General features: G+C 36.4%; 1 protein-coding gene across 1 annotated transcript in view; it reads left to right on the top strand.

Annotated features, from left to right (window-relative positions):
- TRIO (trio Rho guanine nucleotide exchange factor) overlaps nucleotides 1–17,353 on the top strand; it is a 245,629-nt gene that overhangs the window by 88,408 nt on the left and 139,868 nt on the right. Inside the window, exons 7-9 of the mRNA XM_053999279.1 lie at nucleotides 3,426–3,617; nucleotides 6,869–7,000; nucleotides 11,326–11,556. Of these exons, the coding sequence (XP_053855254.1) occupies nucleotides 3,426–3,617; nucleotides 6,869–7,000; nucleotides 11,326–11,556 (555 nt within the window). The remainder of the gene's footprint in view (nucleotides 1–3,425; nucleotides 3,618–6,868; nucleotides 7,001–11,325; nucleotides 11,557–17,353) is intronic.

The raw sequence follows: 17,353 nt of genomic DNA, 5'->3' as shown, positions 1-17,353 counted from the left end.
ATCACAAACTAAGGGAACAGACAGTGGTGTTACTGAAAAGAAGCAAATCTTATTTCACTCTTGGTACTTATTGGGGTGGCTGAACTTCAGATTTGTAAAGAAAATGCTCTGATTCAGTTGGTCCTACTAGAGAACTAGGTCCAGTTTAGAGCCCCATATGTAGTGCTGTAATGGGAAACATATACATGAAAGTGATGTGGCTGTAGGGAGAGTTTGAAGGCATGGGCATTTACTATGATTAAGTAAAGGTGAGTGAAATGTAAAGGAGGAAGGAAAGTAATGCTGGTGTGGGACTATATAGTCTTGTAGTAAGATTCCTCTGGTCCACTGTGAAATATGTAGGAAAGAAATCAGATATTTGAATAACGTTGGAGTGAAATTATATTGCACGTGTTTCAGCGCTGATAGCAATGATTAAATGGTTACCTGAGAATACTTAGAGAATCCTTGTAGTTGAAAAAAATGTTAAACACTTTCCTTAATTGCAGCTTGGGTGTTGCCAAGTTTATATTTTTTCAAGGGAAATAGATCAGGTTTTACCTTTAGTTGTCCTGCAGCCCTCATCGTTGAAGTTTGTATTCCCAAACTGACAGTTTTACTCTTGCTTCAAAAATGAGACTAGAAGAAGTGTTAGAGAACGTGTAAATCGTTAAATCAGGTGTTAATTCATACATTAATACTACACCATGTTTTGGTAGTCATTTGTGTGTGAGGTGGCAGATGGGTTGAAAATGCCATCACTAAATTGATTCTATCACAGTAAAATAGTTCAAGCTCACTAAAGTCTATATAGAGCTGCCACTTATGATGCTTATGGACCATGTCACTGAGTTCAGAATTTAAAACTGAATGCATAATAGTCTCTGTGTCACTAAAATGCTGATGGAAATCTTGGAGTTAAACAAACATTTTCTAAATGGGTCTGGGAAAATCGGGAAATAAAATGGAACCTTCAGGTCACCAGCCAGCTTTATTTTGTGTGAGTGTGATAGAAGTTCAGTTAGCTGGTAGGCTGTTACCTGTATTTTTCCCCTGTATTTGCCAAAGATTGACACAGCACAGTTAGGCTACTAGTCTATATTGCTTTGCTGAGCAATACCTTTTTTTATTTGTATACTCTCTTAAGAGGAAAAATCTGCAAAGAGGAGCTTTCCGGAGGTAGTAAGGTGTCCTTTCATCTTCTGGCTAAAGAGCATTTTAGGGAAAATAATAATGCTAAGTACAATTGTATCTTTACTAAACACTTTGTAATGCAGTGACTTAAAATTGTTTCCTTTTAAGTCTTGTTACAACAGTTATGTGTGTAACACAATTAAAGACATGCAATATCACCTTTTCACCTTTGAGATAGTTGATACACATGTAGAAGCTGCAGGGGGTGTAAATGAGGTCACTAAATAAGACTTTATCAGTTAAGTCCTAGCTGTTGCTTCCTTAACTAAAACCAGGTTGTAAATGCATACAGTGAATAAGATACCAGTCTCTGGTAAATGAGTGACAGCTCACTTGTAACAGTGTTCTCATCGCTCAAGCAGTGTGCAAAATATGCAATTGTTTTATAATAATGACACTCAAATTGCCTGTCCTTGTAGGAAATGGAACAAAATTTTTTGACCTTCATGGGTCAATTAAAGACAGTCTAATTTTAGTAAGTTGCTATTAGAGATTCTTTTCCTCCTTAACTAAATCTATTTCATTTGGGTCATTGCATTCTAAAATACTGACTCTTAAAACTTTGGTAGATATGTCACGTAGTGAGGTAAAAGGTTTAGATTATTGTAAGTTGTTTTTTGATTTTTTTTTCCTGTGGAAAGGAATGTGGTGTACATAGCTTGGAAAGCGTTCAACTGTCAGCATCTTAATTCATATTCATACTGCTATAGGCTATATTTGTCTAGTTGTGTGAAGTCTGATTGCCATGGGAGAATGAATACATGTTAACCACAGCTCAGTTTCAATTTGTTTTTCTTCGTGTTTATAGTGCCATGTCCTTCATTTTTAACTGCTGTTTCAGAATTTCCAAAATTGCTTTATTATGTTACAGAAAGAGTGCAAATGGCAGTCTACTATAGCCTTTACTCTTTTTTCTTTTGGCACTTGTTTCTTACCACAACTGTAAAGACCATCTAACGACTTTCTGTATTCATTTAGCAGTCCTGAATTTATGCTACATACACTTTTAATAGGCCTAAATGCTCTCCAGTCTTCTAAAATTTATTGGAAATAGCAGATTTGTACTCTGCCAGTTGTTTGGCTGTGCTTAAAAAGCAGAGCATAGATGTATGGGGTAACATAAAAAAGTAAGAGGTAGTATTGTGCAGAAAGGAAAGACAGCCAACATGACACTGCTGTGCTCAGTTTGTTGAGTGGACCAGCTGAACTGTAGGCTGTGTCAGGTATGCTCCTGCTTGCATACATGGATACAGTTTACAATTATAGGGACCTGTCTTAATTGCCACTCAGATGAGTCTGGACAGTGAAGCCTGGAGGAGCTGCATGCAACACTTGCTCCAGCCAGTCAGTGTCAAGCTCTGGGCAATGGCTGGATGTCAGCAGGTCATGGTTCCACCTGATTTGCTCAATGTCTGGTGGTTGGACTAGGTAATCTCCAACCTCAACAATCCTGTGATTCTAGGAACTTCATTCTAGATGTATAGGAGTCTGCCCAATTGAAGGAAGCGTCAACTCCACATGACATGCATGTAGCTCTGAAAGAATTACTCAGAAAGTTTTTGGTGGCAAAGTCATTCTTGTTTTACTTCACAGGAATCAGAAACTCTTGATTGAAAATTAGATTGACTAAGAGCCATCAGTGATTAACACCAATATGATAGAGAATACTTCTGATCTTGGACTTTATTTGTCTAATTTTGAGTGCTACCTCTGAGGCAGTATAGCGTCAAGAAAATAAAATGTAAAATTGTTAAACTTCTTGTAACTCAGAGTTCTTTATTTTGTTTCTTTAAAAGTTACTTTTAGAAGTTGATATAAAGGTTCACAGATGTTACACACATGCATACTGTGGATAGATCGACAGCTTAGTAATGATACTTCAATTTTCCTATATTGTGTGTCTGAATGTCTTGTTGACTTGAATGTCTGTAAACATTTTTATTAAGGTTGTTGTAAAATATGGCTATTTCTTCCTCTTTATTGTAATAATGTGTCTTCATGTAATGTAAATTGGCTTATGCTGATTGTTAACATGAGTTTTAGACAAATTATTTCAAGTCATCATTCTCACTTGTCAATTATGGAGAGACTGCTACATTATACACCTAGATTCCAAAGTTTGGCGTGCATAAGCTTGCCGAATAAAACCAGACTACTGATTAGTACTGTAATAAAGTAAAAAAATTCAGGAATATACTTCTGTATGTAATTGATCTGCTGACTTGCGCTAATTTTTCCCTCCTTCTCCATAGAATGTGTATGTAAACATAAGCCGCATCATGTCAGTAGCAAGCCGCCTGATCGAGTCTGGTCATTACGCTTCACAGCAAATCAAACAGATTGCCAGTCAGTTGGAACAGGAATGGAAGGCATTTGCTGCAGCCTTGGAAGAACGTAGCACGTTACTGGATATGTCCTCCATCTTCCATCAAAAAGCTGAACAGGTTAGTAAATGGGGAGGGCATCAACAAAAGTTTATGTGCTGGAACGAGGAGTTGTGCAATTTGCTTTTGCTTTGGACAAAAGTGCAAAAAGTGATTGAAAAGGTTGACAAGAAAGCCAGAATATTTATTTCTGCCAACTTCAATACTCATACAAAACTTTGTTCTCCTCAGTTTAGCCCATTGGCCTTAAGTTTTCCACTGAATGCTTTGTTGACATCAGTGCAAGATAAAACAACCAAATTAGCTATATGAATCAAAATGAAGTGGACTGAAATACTTAATTATATAAAGCTTTTAAGTGTCGATATAATGCCTTTCCTACATCTAGAAGCTGTCACTTCTTCTGTTGTCCTCACCACTCAACTCCCATCAGTCCTTGAGTGTCATGATTTAACTAATGATAATTGCTTCTAGAAAGCATAAGTTGAACTGGCCTGAAAGTTGAGAAGCTAATTAACTGCCTTCTGAATCTGAAATTGTGGTGGGAGATGTTTACTTAGTATTCCATAGGATATTCCGCCTATGCTAAAAAAACATTTTAGCTTTAGGCCTATACCAATTATTTTAATTAAGTCATTAACCATGTGTAACTGCCAGAGAAGAGGTATATGTAGTAGAAATAGGAATAAATATCCCCAAGTTAATAATTTTAATGGCAAAAGCATGTTTTGCCCTCAAGGGACTTCAGTTCTCAAGGAGTTGCTGTGTGTGCGCAGTTGAGTCACCCGCTGATCTTGTAGACTGTCTGCTCTGTGCATCCCTGGTGTGTTCGGAGAGCAGAGGTTCTTGGATGTGTATGGCTGATGTGCTGTATGTAGATACTTTTCTTTCATTTTGCCTGCTAAATTATATCCAAGGAAAAGTCTCATGTCTGATATAACTTTAATTTGGAATGAATGAAGGAAGCATTTGGGAGCTGGAAACTTCAGAAACAGAGGCGGGCAGTTGATTTTAAGACATTTTTGCCTGATTTCTACTGCATGGGTATTTAACTTGATAAATATCTAGGCATTGGAAATGAGAACGTATTAAGATGCAAATACACATTGCTTTTCATTATGTTAGTGGTGACACTGTTTTAATGTCCTTAGACAGACTAAGGTAAATTATATAAAATGATGCCACTATAATAAGTCCTTTCAGCAAATTTTACAGAAAAGCTACATAAAAATGAGATAAAGGAATTGTCTTCTGATAGAAAAGTCAGCAGTCAGCTTTTGATAGACACAGTTTGGTACCTTGTCAATATTGATGCTTTTCTAATTACTCGGGTCATTTGGTTTGCATTTAAGCACTTTGAGCCATACATGTAGGAGAGAGATGAAAGAAATGTGAACAGGTAGGTATACTTTGACTTAAATTGCATAATTTTTAATAACAAAAATAAGAAGTTATGCTCATCAGAAGTCATGGGACTAAATTTTTTGTGCAATTATGTGCTGGGCAACTATAGCAAGGGTCAGTGTTATCTTCTTCACCACTAAATATAAGTATAAACAGGAGGAAAGATAAAAATGAGAAAAATAGTGCAGCATCTGCTGGGATTAATTTACTTTTAATTGCTTCTTGTGCATTTTCATTTTATGATTAGCTGCAATGGATTGCCCTAGTTGATTTGTAATATATCACTGCCTGTGATATATTAGCTGTTTCATTAACAGTGGAGAGCAAGTTCAAGGAAAGAGGGTTTGGAATGTGAGGAATGACCCCTTTAGAGACTGGTGTTGCTTGACCTACATAAAAAGATTAAAATGTAAGCAACTCAAGAGAAAACACACCCTTCTTGAATGCATGTGTTCTCTTGCAAGTGACAGGTAAGTGTCACTGCCTGCTGTCAGGCACAGTGAAGACTGTACCAGCTATCAGTGCCTGCTCACTAGTGCACATGGAGCTTCTGTTAACGTTCAATGCTTAACCTTAGAGATTTTTTAAACTGGCCCTTAATGAGTATTAAATAAGTATTTTAGAGCCACCCTTCTGTCCAGCTATCAAACAACAGAAGAGTACCAGAACTGATCTATGAATTTGTTTTTCCTCAAAAGACTACTTGTGCTCCAAGAATTAAGATATGTATGATGAAACAAAAGACTTGGTCTCATAACTTTTGAGTCTTGAACTTGACATAAATAAAGAAAATTTACATTACAGAACTCCCATATGCTTGACTGTACTAGGTTTAACAGTTACGAATAGTTCTAGAAAAACAGATTGTTTTTTCCTCTTTCCCTTCCTAGCATAACAGGGGTATAAAATTCATGCCCTCTTGCTGTGAAAAAGTAAGTCGGCAGAACTTCTACTGTGCATATAGCTGTGATGGCAGTTTCTTGTCTGTCAAGACAGCTTAACTTCAGAGATAACTTAAATTGTCTGCAGAAGAGATTTCTGTTGCAGTATCCTCCATTTCCCCTGAAAGGCTTGACTCGAGCAGCTATGCTGATATAGCTGTGTGCTCAAAGTTCAATGCTAGTCCTAAGAGACCTCCGCTTAAGTTGTAAATCCCTTACATGCTTGCTGCTGTAGTAGCTTGCCAAATGGATTTAGTGCTTCTCTGCACATAGAAGTTAGTTCTTTGGGGACAGAGGTGTGAATTCACTGTGCCCTGACACTGCTTTGCTTCCTTGATAACCTCTTTCCAGCAAAAGATAACTATGCAGTGTTTCGGTGAATGGTTCACCAGTAATTCTTTGTGTGCATGTGTAAAGTAACATGATTTTCTCTGAAGATTAAAAAGAGGTGAGGCGATAAACCTCATGATACCATGAGTATCTGCACAGGGAGCTGATTAGTAAAAACCTAGGGTCTAGACTTGAAAGCTGTAGCATGTTTTACTTCCTTGTGAAAACAAGACCTTAGTTGGTTTTCGTGTTTCTGAAATGGTAGGTGCAGGATGAAGGAAACTTTCCGTAGCTGCAAAGTCAAGAAATGGAGCAGGAGTACACTTGAAGCATCAATATTGCCAACAGTTAAATTGGTTCTGAAGACTGCCAACATACAGCTAAGCCTGCCTGTCTCCTAACAGCTCAATGAGTTTCAGATACCTAAAAGCACAAGTATAGTCAGAGTTGAATATTTTTTTCTATTCTGATATAAATTTCTGGTTCTTTCAGAGAGAATAACTGTAAAGAATTTTGCTTAAAAGTAGTCTTTTCAGTGTCTGTCACACAGATGGATGTCCTTTTGTAGATTTCCGTCATGTGTGTACTTAATGGTAGAACCCAAAATCAAAGCTGAATGTTTCTTCTCTGTTGCAGTACATGAGCAATGTGGACTCATGGTGTAAAGCCTGTGGTGAGGTGGAGCTTCCCTCAGAACTGCAAGATTTAGAAGATGCTATCCATCATCATCAAGGAATATATGAGCACATTACTTTGGCTTACTCTGAGGTCAGTGTCTTGCTTCTTTCCTTAGATAAAATTGTGTCAAGTTTGGATCATGATTCAGTATCACTTGTTGCAGTGGGAGTTAATTCAAAACTAACTGAGCTGAGCTTCTTTTTTAAATTTTATATACTGGATTTTGCTACTACTGTTCAAAAGTGAAGTGTTAAAGTTCTCCCTGTAACCTTCAGAAAGAAATTAAAAGGTGAGATTTAACCATGTGTGGTACAAAACAAGCCTTGGAGCACTAAAGTGCTAAGTATGTTTTAATTTGTATTTGCATGTTACCGCCCTTGAACAGCAGTGCAATACTATTTAGACATTTACTTGAAGGGAAGTTAGCTTGGCATTCTTTGGGAAGGTATTCTGTTGGCATGGATTTCTCTAAGTGTATTTTGAAAATCTATCTCTGAAATTGCCTCGCAGAAAAAACTTAACTGTTAAAGGATGTTACTTGAGAAGCCAGAAGGTAATGCACTTAGTTTCATCAACCTCGAAGACACTTAAATGAGCTGGGATGCCTATGTAGTCAGCATTTTTAAGATTAGCATCTTTAAAGTTGGTGCTCTAATCTTGGACTCAGCATACACTGGAATCATAATATTTGTCACTATTTCTAGTAGTTGTATTTACAACTTAAGATAAAATGCTTATTCTGAAGGTGGTCTAGAAATTGATGACAACTATAATTTTGTTTTCTTTCAAATTTTGAGTTTTCTGTTGTTGCGTTACTTAGCGGAAATCAAATTGGTATTCACTATTATTAGCTAACAGGTATTTTCTACATTTCCTGCTTTATATGCCTTTCCTTCTTCTGTCAGGGTTGTTCTCATTGTTGGGTAAAACTGTTTTTACTATTCAATTGGACTGATGATGTTCTGGATTAAATACAGTAGTTTTGTACTGAAATTCTGTTTTTGGTTAAATCATGGTAAAAACAATCAGTGGACACAGGATAGCTTAGGCCACAGCTTGCACCTGTCTTTAAAAGGAGGTCATCTGGGTTTGAATTAATGGTTGTGATTTATACATTACATTAAAGTTAAAACTACTTTCTGATGAACCAGCTTTATTATAGGAAGCTGAGCCCTAAGTCAGGTCACATTTCATTTAGCAGTAAGGGAGGGTAAAATTAGTGCTGATGATCCATCCTATTGTTAGTGTATCAAAACTGAGTTTTTTGAATACCTACCACCTTAGGGCCTGCATAAATTTTGTGACCTTGAGTCAGATGTCCAGGGTTTACGAATTCTTGTTCTTCTGTGTAAAATACACATTGATTTCTCTATTCTCGCTCTATGCCACGCTGCTATGTCAACTGATCTAATGGCGTACTATCACACCTGATAGTACTTGCAATTTTACTTACGCATAACTCTTATAAGTCATTCTTGAAAGCATGTTTTGTAGTGAGATTTCTTGTCTTCATTATAAACTTTCATCATTGTGAGGGACAGAGACATAGCATGTTTGTAACATTTATGTGGAGAGGCAGTCTGGGGTGCATGCTTCATGAGAGTGCAGCAAGGAGGAGGACGGCTAGATTTCTCTAGAATAATGATTATAAAGGGCTGTGGTTGAATTTTTTCTACTTGGTTCTGTTTGGTTTGAGTTGGTTTTGTGTGGGTTCTTTGTTTTTTGTCAGGGATGTGACTGGATGAGCCTGCTGTAAAGTGTAAGTAAGTACTGTGGATTAGCATGTTAAATAATGTTTGCTTGCTGGTGATGCATAAAGAAAATAAATTAGACTGATAGATTATAGGATTGCTTTGGGACATACCTTGAAAATTTATTTAGGATTTCAAAACTGTAGCTTTTGAGTTTGGGATAGCTAAATATTTTAACAAAATCTTCACTGGTACTGCTCAAAGGAAAATAAAAGAGCACTAAGTGCCTTTCTTCTGATTTCTGGTAATTACTTTTCCTCATCTGGTAAAAAAAAGAGTTTTATCTTTAGCAACCAGAATTGGTGTAGAAATAATAACTCTATACGTATGTACAAGTTGTGTTCCTCTTCTGGGCAGAAGGTTTTACTTTGCATTTTTCAAACATGCATTCATTTTTGAAGATTGATGGAGGCGTCTTTCTCTGTCAGGGTATTACAGCACTATTGCTTATCATTATTAGATGTATGACTTCATTTCTATTACAGTACGGAGCTCCTTTCATTTTGTGATGAATGAACAGTGGGGAATAGAGAGAGCAACACTATGGGAATCACAACACTGTCATTCATTTGAGATTGCAGTGTCTTGACAACATGACTTGGTTGCAAAGTAGAAGACAGTAATTTTAAGAAAGTAAATGCTTTTAAGACTAGACAGTCTGATTTTACTGAGGGTAATTACTGTATATTACAAGTAAAGCAACTTACTAGCTTACAAGATGCGACAGCTGGTATACCTGAAAATCTGACAGATGTGCCTTAAAGGAAGTTATATGTATAAATAAAGTTATACATCTCACTGAAATCTTAAGGCAGTCATGCACTAGCAAGGAAGAAAATTTTAGTGTGTTAACTCCAAAGGAAAATCTATGCAGTCATTTGTTTATAAAGCTAATAAACTAATTGGATCAAGGGGCTGTCACAATTACTTTTTTTCACCTAGATTTTTGGTCTCTGAATGGATAATTGAAGTCCATTATCTTTAAATACTTGAAGAACTTACTAGATAATTCTTCTGGATACAGAAAAGAAAAAAGATATCATTGGAACTATGCTATTGACTATGCATTTTTTCTGCTGACCTGACTTTACTGGAGCTAATTTCAGAAGTGAGCATCTGTCACACTACGACACAAAATAACTCATACATGGACGCTAGATGTAAAAGGGGAAAGAAAAGAACTTAAAGAGAAGATTTTATTTTCTGACTCCACTATATATAGAATAGCAAAAGTGACAGTGGATTGGAGGGTGAAATTGCCATCTCTCCAACCACACTGGTCAAACTAACAGTCTGTCAATTCTCTCTACCCACAAAGAAGAATGCAAAACAATCATTATTAACATGAACAGTGTGAGAAGATTCAGTAGAAATATGTAAACATCAGAAGGCATGGGAAACTTTTAGAAGGACTTTAAAACTCTCAAAAGAACAGGGCAACAAGCATCTTTCTCTGTGTTTATACTCATTGCTAAAATGAAAGAGCTTGAACTGAAACTGAGAAATAAACTCCCTTGTAACCTAATTAACAGAAAAGAATTTTCATTTGGATCTGTTTGACTACTGAATAACAAATTTAAAATGTGCCTAGACTTAGTAAAAATTGTTGAAAAGAGCCACTGGGGGAAGGCCTTGGCAAATTTACCATTTCTGGCATGGTGTTGATTTGATGGATTCAGGCTATTGTTTACACTTGACTTGCGGTTTCAGATGATTTTTGTTCCTGCCTTCTAGATGAGCTGTTAGAAAAGTTCTTTGCAGGTAGCTGAATGATACTGAATTGTAACAGCTTTCTGCGCTTCATGCTAAAAGTGACAGAGTAAACACCAATGAAAAGTGTTTTTAACACTAAATGTTGATAGTGACCAGATAAGAGAGGATTATTGCTTTTTAATTAGCATGCAAGTTAAATCTGAATATTTCTGCATTTAGAAATGACAAATGTTTCCTGTCAGTATCAGTAGTTAAGCATATTTTGGTAAACAGTATCTTTCTGTGCTACATGGAAAGGGTTTAAGTGATTTAATCAGAATTAAGTTTGCCATAAGAACAGTTTTCCCTTGGCTTACCAGTAACAGTAATAATTTAGAAGTTATAAATCATGTCAGATTGAATCACATACTAAGTTTTATATCTGTTGGTTTAAATGTATTTGTCAAATATTAACCTACTGAAAGTAACCTCCCTGTTCATCTTTACAGCAAATGAAGAGAGAGATTGTTTTGGAAGGATAATTCTGGAAAAATGCTTAATTTTAGACGTTTTGTTGACTAGGGAAAGAGATGAAGAATATTTATTCAAAGTTAGAGTGGACTAGTTTTTTTTAAAAAAGCCCACAACAACAATAAAAAACTCAAACAAAACAAAAAATCCCAACACTTTGAAGGAAAGTAATTCTTAAATTAATGAAGAAATGGAAAGACAGGCTGTTATTTAGAAGAGTGCTACTTGTTAAAATTATTTTAAAGAGAAAGAGAATATAATTTTTTTTTTCTTTCCTGTAACAGCTGCATGTAGGTAATCATTCCTGCAATAAAATTAGTCTTCGTCATTGCCCCCGAGTTCTTGAAGACATTTAGAACTGGGAGAAGGGGTGGGGTATGAAGTAGTAGCCCAACAAGCTTTTGGCAAGAAATGTAATTCTTCATCCTTTCTGGTGGTCAGGTGAGCCAAGATGGGAAGTCACTCCTTGATAAACTTCAGAGACCTTTGACTCCTGGGAGTTCTGATTCCCTCACCGCATCTGCCAACTACTCAAAAGCGGTTCATCATGTCCTGGATGTCATCCATGAAGTATTGCATCACCAGCGCCAACTGGAAAACATCTGGCAGCATCGAAAAGTCCGTTTGCACCAGCGGCTTCAGCTTTGTGTTTTTCAGCAGGATGTTCAACAGGTAGGTTTTGTTTCACTTTGTCTAAATGCCTTTGTATTCTGTTGGCCTGATTACACTGACAGGTGAGTTTTGACTGCTAATTCCTGTGTTCATTTGTATAACAAGTGAATAGTTGCAAGGGATTGACTGAATGATAGCAAGTTCTGTGTATTATCAGAACTTGAGTATTGGCTATTATGGATAAGGATTATATTTGAAAGTTAGTTCTACTTAATTTTTTCCCAATTTTAAATTAATTTATTTACTTTAAGTCATATATGATGAAAAAGATTTTTAATATAGACAGCTATTCCGAGTTTGTGCTGGAAGCTGACATTAACATTCTAGGTAAAATTCTGGACTTGAAGTGTCAAAAAGACTTCTGGTTGTAACATGCAAAAAATTAATAATGTTATTCTGTAAAATTTTTGGGTTTAAATCCTCAGCGATACTTAATTGACTTAATAGTGTTTCTTTAAAACCTGAGAGTAGTATAATAAGGAATTATAAAAATTTCAGATGAGATTACTTTCTGATAATAACACTGTTCTTGAATTAATTGTTATTAGCTGCTTTTTTTTATTATTATGACAATATCTGTAAAAGTTAGTAGTTACGTACCGTTAGTAGTTAGTATCTCTGACGTAGCTTTGTATTTTGAAAGTAAAACAACAGAAAATTCCTTGGTTGATGGATTTTTAATAAGTATAAAATGTTGGCTGTGGACTTCAATTAACAGAGCCATTAGTAATTTATCCTTTAAAAGTTCATCTTCATAAAAAAGTTAAGATCGCTAGTACTTGCTGATCATGTTCTTTAATTTCAGTGTAAAAGTGTCCACAAATCACAACTGCTGAATGGGGTTTTTAATAGATAGCCATAATTCTGGTTAAACTAATCTTTTTTTGTCAGAATTTTTAGTTGTTAAATTTCTTGTACATTTCTGTTTCAAGAAGATACTGGATGTGAGCCGCTGGGAGTGAAATAACTGATTTTCATCATTTACAATAGTTGAAGAAGGTAATTTAGGTAGATGGTGGGGAGATTGAGCAACCTTGATAAGTGAACTTTCTTTGATATCTGGTGACTATCTCTTCATGTAAGTAAAGAAAATAACTTAAATACTTAATCAGTAAATTATGTAAAATCTTCAAAACTTTATTATTTAATTTTTTTTAATCTAAAAAGAATCACACACTGAAAGACAAGCTGTTATCCAGATTGTCAATGCTAAGATGTGACAAAGGATGTAGAAATGCATGAAAAGTATTAGCTGACAAAAAAGTAAAAGAAAGCAGAGGGAATGTTATGAATGGTCAGCAAGGGCACAGAGAACAGAAGACTCCATTCATTGTGCCATTGTCTAAATCCTTGAGGCTTTCCATGAAGATTGCAGTATAAGTAGTGCTAGTAAGGAGGGTCCAGTGCTGGTACTTGCATGAGTAGTCAGTAAAGGGCTAACTCAGAATATGCTGTGATTCTGTGATGAGGCACAGCCCACAAATGAATCGCATCTTAAATTGAAAAGGTTTCCTAAGGAATCTTCAGAAACTGAAATCAACACAGTTGTCTGATTCTCAGGGAATAATGTGGGTCCTCTCAGTAGTCTGGTGCCAACAAGTATGGATTGGATGGTGGAACTTCCTCCTCTAGTTTGAATTCTGTTCAAGTAGGACCTACTTAGGCAATCTAGGCCAAGGGGTCTCCTGAGGTAATTTGCCAGATGCATAATTCAAGTTTCAGGCCTGTAGGCCAGTCTTTAGGCAGTTTATTTCCTGGGGGAAGGTGTTCATTAAATGCTGCAGAGAGTCTTACTGTACTGCTCCTACTTTTTGCCTTTAATATCTTGGGAGTCCTAAAATGCTTGCAGGAAATTTTCGTTTTGTGCTCGATCCTAAATCATGGCTCTCGGTGTGGAGGAGTTAGCTCTCAGACTGCTTTGTTCTTTGAAGTTGGCAAATAACCCATCATTAGACTCAAGTCATTGTGCAGTCACCACCAGGTTCTTCAGCAAGATGCTGGATTTTCCTTCTCTGCATTACACTCATCAGCCTTTGGAACTGCTGCATTTAAGAATAAGTAGTCACAGATTTGAAAACAACAAAGTGGACAGCTTTACATATTTTTATAACTTTAGTATCAGGAATGTGCTATCCAAATCATGAATGTGGATTGTGAGTACATCATAAGTTTTCATTATGAACCAGCTGCCTCGAAAACGTTGATCCACATTGACTTATTATTCAGCACATGCCTTACCTACTGGTTGGAGAAATTTCTTTCATCCTGTTTATGCCTGTGGTTTCTTTATATGCTTTGCAAGACAGACACTGAATTAAGGTAGCAAGAGATCTGCTTGACAGTTTGAAGTTGCAGCCTTGTGTGCTAATGCACATCTTTGTCAACCACATGAAATTTCAAGCTAGATCTGTACAGAGGTGCAGCCTTTGCTTGCTGTCTTCCTAAGCCCTTCCCTTAGTATCCAGTAATTACCACTGTCAGAGATTGAGTTGTCCTTTGGTTTATCTCTGTAATGACTGTTAATTACTGAAATGTTGCATGTGGAAGTATAGCTCCTTATGTTGCTTTAACTTTACAGTTACTGGATAATTTTGGTACTGCATTGTGAATCACAGTGTGAATTTTGCTCACTGTTCCCTTTCATAATACAACTTTTCATACTGGGATTTCAGTGCAGGTCAGTCTGTAGGACAATGACCATCCATACCAGATAGATTAATCTAATAGCTGCGGCAGATGTCATAGAGACTGTAGCTCCCTCGGCTTTGAAAATTTATCTGGGGGAAAAAAGTGATCTCAAAGAAAAAAATTCTTTTTTTCTTGCAAAGCAAAAGCAAAAAAAGTTTATCCTTTAAAAAGATCATCCTAATTTATCTGAGAAATGGTAGTTTTTCATTTGAATAATCATTAACACAATCCAATGCATGAAATTACTCTAGTATGAAGTATTAATTAAATTTATATCTGAGACAGTTCTGGAATGGTTTATGTAGAGCTTCAAAGCAACTTTCTTTCTAAAATACTTTAGTTTTTGTTTGCACATTCTCTCTTTGTTCACATGTTAAAAAATTTGATTGTGACTGAGAAGCTAACGTGAAAACATCTTTTAATTATTGTCAGTAAATTAAAATATGGTGGTTTTTTTTTTTTTTCGTTTCAGAATAAGCTAAGTGTGGCTCTCTTCCCCTGTTTATAGTTAGTTTGCACATAGTGGCAAGCAACCAAGAGTATTGTAAGTGAATCTGTAACTGTCCTTTAGCACGAGTTTGTGATTTCCTCCTCTTCCCTCTGCTGGATTTATGAAATAACTCAGTTCATGGAAGTGTTAAGTGAGTGACAGAGCTGAGTTGGAGGAGGGAATTGGCTGTGTTGAGCTGGTACTTCACTTTGTGTTACTTCCACCTTAGAAAGCTCACTGGGTTTTTTCTTCCATCTTGCATGTTGTATGTTCTTGTATACTGGGAAGCTGTTTCTAGTGGAGCTTTCCGAATCAACATAAACATTGTGGTGATACCTGAGTACACCAAGAATCATCTGCTGATCTTTTGAAGCAAGTAGTAAGGAAAGTAGTGCATGAGATAATGAAAATAGTATATAAGAAGTGAATTACAGAAAATCTGAAATTTGAAATGTGAAAATGTATGACAGTCTTAAACTGAATGGAATTCTGAGTTTGACTTCAGGTTGCAGAAACATGCTGGGAGATCTAGTTCCCAGTTAGTTTGTATATTAACATCTAAAAATGGGTTTTTATTTCAATTTTTTAAAAAGAAGTCTAGCCACTGGCACTCAATTGTCTGTGCTTCTCTATGCTAGTAAAAGTATGATTTTATGTTTAAGAGTTAATAAGCTCACCACATAAATAATAGTCAGCCTTTCACCTAAGGAACGGAGCTGACTGATTCCGATATGAAGCAGTAAAGCAGATTTGGAACAGGACCATGTTCTGTTCTTCTAGGCCATGAAAGGTCAAAATTGAGCATAAAGATAATGTTTCTGGTAGAGTGTTACAGCTGACACTTGTATGATCAAAGTTTTGGTGCCTGAAAAACTCTCCTGATAGCTTGCAAGCCAGAAATTAGTAAAACATGCTGGTAGGAAGTGTTTTGAGGGGTTTTTTTGGGTGGGGTGTGGAGGGGGACTAGTTGTTTTTGTTATTGTTGTTGTTTGGGGGGGTGTTTTGATTTGGTTTGGCTTGGGGTTTTTTCCCCCAGAAATACATATATTTGATTATAGTGGGTGTCTTCTCTGTCCATTTTGGATAAATGTGCTGCTTCTTGCTTGATCTACCTGTCTCAAGACAGGTTACAGTCACTAGTTTCAGCCTTAACTAATGAAGGGCGGGCCATGAATGCTTGCTACTTGCTAGCATCAACATGATTTCACTGTGTGATTCCCATGTGGCTTTTGAAGGCGGTTCCAGTGTAAAGTGGGACTTTTTTTTGAGAGAGTATTTCCACATTTTAACTGCCTGAAGATCAGAAATGCAGATATTTCCATCTTCCCCTTCTGAATGCTACGTCAGCAGCAAGTAAGTGGAGATCAGAAAAGTGAACGTATGCAAAGTAGGTAAAGGGGTGTGGGGGGTGAGGAATGGATAATAATGTGGGAAAGACTGGTGCAAATGAGCACATTGACTCTGCAAAAGATCAGATTTACTTCTACAAGCAGCATATACCACATATTTTCCAGCCATGAGCAATGATTTTGTTACAATGAAGCTGTCTTTCCATAGTAGTTTCTTCTGTTGTATATTCTTTTGGGAGTTAGAAAAGTAAGCATTTTTCTAGATCCAGTGTTGGGCATAAGGATGGTTTTGCTGAGACTGCAGTAGAACTTAATTGCATCATTAAAGCAACTTGCTACAGTGGAGGATGATACTATTCACACTTTCACAGAAAAGTGTTGAGCCTCTTAGACTCCTATGCATTACTTAAGTACCAGACTGAATTCCATTTGCTTTCAGTATTGGTAGAAGAGTCCTTAGTGGCTCAGTATGATGATTTCTATAACTCTTACTTCTCCCAGGAAGAGGAATAAAATGTGTAAGTTGCTAAAAGGCTAATATCAGTGCCAACTAATGCTATTGTCCTTTGACTGAAGTGGTATGCAAAGCACTTACTGAAGGGAAGAGCCTAACTTGACTCTGCCTCTACATGCTGCAAAATTCCCAAGAGTGCTTCCTCAGTTTTGTTAAGAATCAAGGTATGAAGACTGAACACTAATGAAACATGTATTCATACTGATTTCACTTACAGGCAGTAATATTTCTCTAGTTGAGTGGTTTATGTCAGGATCTGTGTACTGGATTTCTATGACAATTTCTTCCCTTGAGAAGTTATTCAGCATTATTTGGAGCAAAAATCATTCTCCCTGGGCTGCTTTCTGCATTTCATCCCATGCTTTCTGGGACTGATTTTGCTGTTGATTTCATTTGTTAGCTTGTAACTGTTAGCAGTCTCCAGAGTCCAGTCTAATTATTTCATCCAAACAGATCTTTTTTCAGCTATTTTTATAATGGGAAAAGTAGTCTCCTGAAACTAGTCAAAAGTATTGGTAATAATAACTGAGACTATGTTTAGCTCCTCACTCTCCTTTCTCTGATCGATACCTTACCTTGAAAGAAGAAAATGAAAACTTGCAATGATCTAAAACACAATAATACTCTTTTGGCAATACTTACTGGGAAAACAAATATTGCAGAAGTTAAGTATGGAGATTTAATAAAGTGTTGGTGATTTGAAGTGGCTGTATTATGTGCTATTAGGGAATTGTTTGTTGTTTTGAAGATGTCCAG

The sequence above is a fragment of the Vidua macroura genome, chromosome 1 (assembly GCF_024509145.1).
Source record: "Vidua macroura isolate BioBank_ID:100142 chromosome 1, ASM2450914v1, whole genome shotgun sequence".
NCBI classification, from domain to species: Eukaryota; Metazoa; Chordata; class Aves; order Passeriformes; family Viduidae; genus Vidua; species Vidua macroura.
The sequence above is the reverse complement of the archived record's forward strand: the minus strand, read 5'-3'. Positions and strand labels throughout refer to the sequence as shown.